We start from the raw sequence: 1,608 nt of genomic DNA on the forward strand, positions 1-1,608 counted from the left end.
AGGCCAGACGGGGGCGCAGAGCCCCTGAGGGTCCCAGCGGCTTCTGTCCCGGAACTTTCCAGCACAGCGTGCGAGCCGGGCGCAGGCCCGGCCTGTGTGGCCTGGCATCTCAGCCTCGCACCTGGACTGAGCACAGTGGGTGTGCCGGCCTGGCCTCGAGGCCTGGACCCCAGGGCCTGCGGCCTCACACGTGCCGCCGACCCCATCACCCCTCCGTTCCCAGCCTCTGAGCGTTTGCCCACGCCGTGCCTCCCGCCGGGAGAGCTGGTCCCACACCGCTCCGCTCACGACTCTTACCCGCCGTCCAGTGTCCAGCGTGCGTCCGAACCCCCTGTCTGCAGGAGCCCTTTCTGGACCCTGCGAACACGCTGTCTCCCAACTTAGACTTGTTGTGATCTGATGTGTAAAAGCTAAAGACTCCTGAAGTGAAACAGGCGTTGGCTGGTCAGGTTCTCACGTGCTGGTGGCAGAGTGAGCCAGCTGCAGGGCCGTGTGTGGATGGGGAAGTAGACGGAGGGTCCCCTCCGCTGGCGGCCCCCGCGCACCTGTGCTGTCTCCCCACTTCCCGGTGCTGGCCCCCACCGGCCCCCCGCGGGCCCCGCCTTCTGCCCGTCTGGCACCATCCCTCCTCCCGCAGACGTCCTTCTCCGAATGTGTTCACAGGTGGTCAAGTTGAAAGGCCAGGTGCTGTCGGTCATGTACCGATTCCGCACGAAGAGCCGGGAGTGGCTGCTGATCCGCACCAGCAGCTTCACCTTCCAGAACCCCTACTCGGACGAGATCGAGTACGTCATCTGCACCAACACCAACGTCAAGTACGTGCGTGCCCTGGGGACCCCTGCTCCCCGCCGCTGGGGAGTCTGCAAGGCCTGAGGCAGGCGGGGGGTGGGGCGGGGCCCCCTCCTCGTGGCCTCGTGGTGACTGCTCAGCACGGTTGGTTTCAGAGGCCCTGGTGCCCAGAGCGTGGAGGCCGCAGAACAGAGCTGGGCCCCCGGTGGCTCCTGGCTGAGGCAGCTGCTGGCACCGGGTCCCCGTCCTGCGGAGCCGGAGCGAGCAGCCCCAGGGCCTGGGGCGGGGGCTGGGCGTGCAGGGACACGCGATTTCTGCGCCGCGCGCTCGTCCAGGCGCTTCTCCGGGTCTGAGGTTGTGCACGGCCGCGCCCCACGGCGTCAGCACACGCCTGGGCAGCTCTGTGGCCTCCCGAGGAGCCGGTGAGCTGGGGACCCATGCGAACCTTCTCCCGCTCGTTCGTGAGACTGCCCGTCTCTGCCCCCTCCTGTCCGCCTGTGCTGTGGCCCCCAGCAGCGACGAAGCTGCTCCCCACAGGGCCTCGGGGGTGCTCCTTGCTTGCTGGAGCCAGGTGCCGAGTGGCGGCCACAGGGGAAAAGGCAGCGGTGAGGGGGACAGTGCCAGCCGGGGTCTGCGTAGCCTCGGAGCCGAGTGTCCCCAGGCTCACGCCTCCCGTGTCCGCTGCCCCGTGGGAGCCGGGCAAGCCCGTCTCGCTCAGAGCCCTGGGCTCCGTCCTGGAGTTCTCCTCCAGGAAGCCAGCGCTCTAAGCGGATCCTGGCCCCCCACCTTCCGTCCACCCGTCTGCCTCGCCGCCTCCCC

The 1,608-nt window shown here is 68.9% G+C and overlaps 1 protein-coding gene across 9 annotated transcripts in view; it reads left to right on the forward strand.

The window, feature by feature from the left end:
• The window catches only part of ARNT2 (aryl hydrocarbon receptor nuclear translocator 2), a 74,759-nt gene that overhangs the window by 5,664 nt on the left and 67,487 nt on the right, over positions 1–1,608 (forward strand). Inside the window, exon 1 of one of the 9 annotated variants that reach the window (XM_023520075.1) lies at positions 643–815. The exons of the other annotated variants lie outside the window; for them this stretch is intronic. Coding sequence (XP_023375843.1) covers positions 652–815 — 164 coding nt within the window. The 5' untranslated portion in view covers positions 643–651. Of the gene's footprint in view, positions 1–642; positions 816–1,608 lie in introns of those variants that run through there. 9 annotated transcript variants of the gene reach the window in all.

The sequence above is a fragment of the Pteropus vampyrus genome, unplaced genomic scaffold (genome assembly GCF_000151845.1).
Source record: "Pteropus vampyrus isolate Shadow unplaced genomic scaffold, Pvam_2.0 Scaffold245, whole genome shotgun sequence".
In the NCBI taxonomy this organism is placed as follows: domain Eukaryota; kingdom Metazoa; phylum Chordata; class Mammalia; order Chiroptera; family Pteropodidae; genus Pteropus; species Pteropus vampyrus.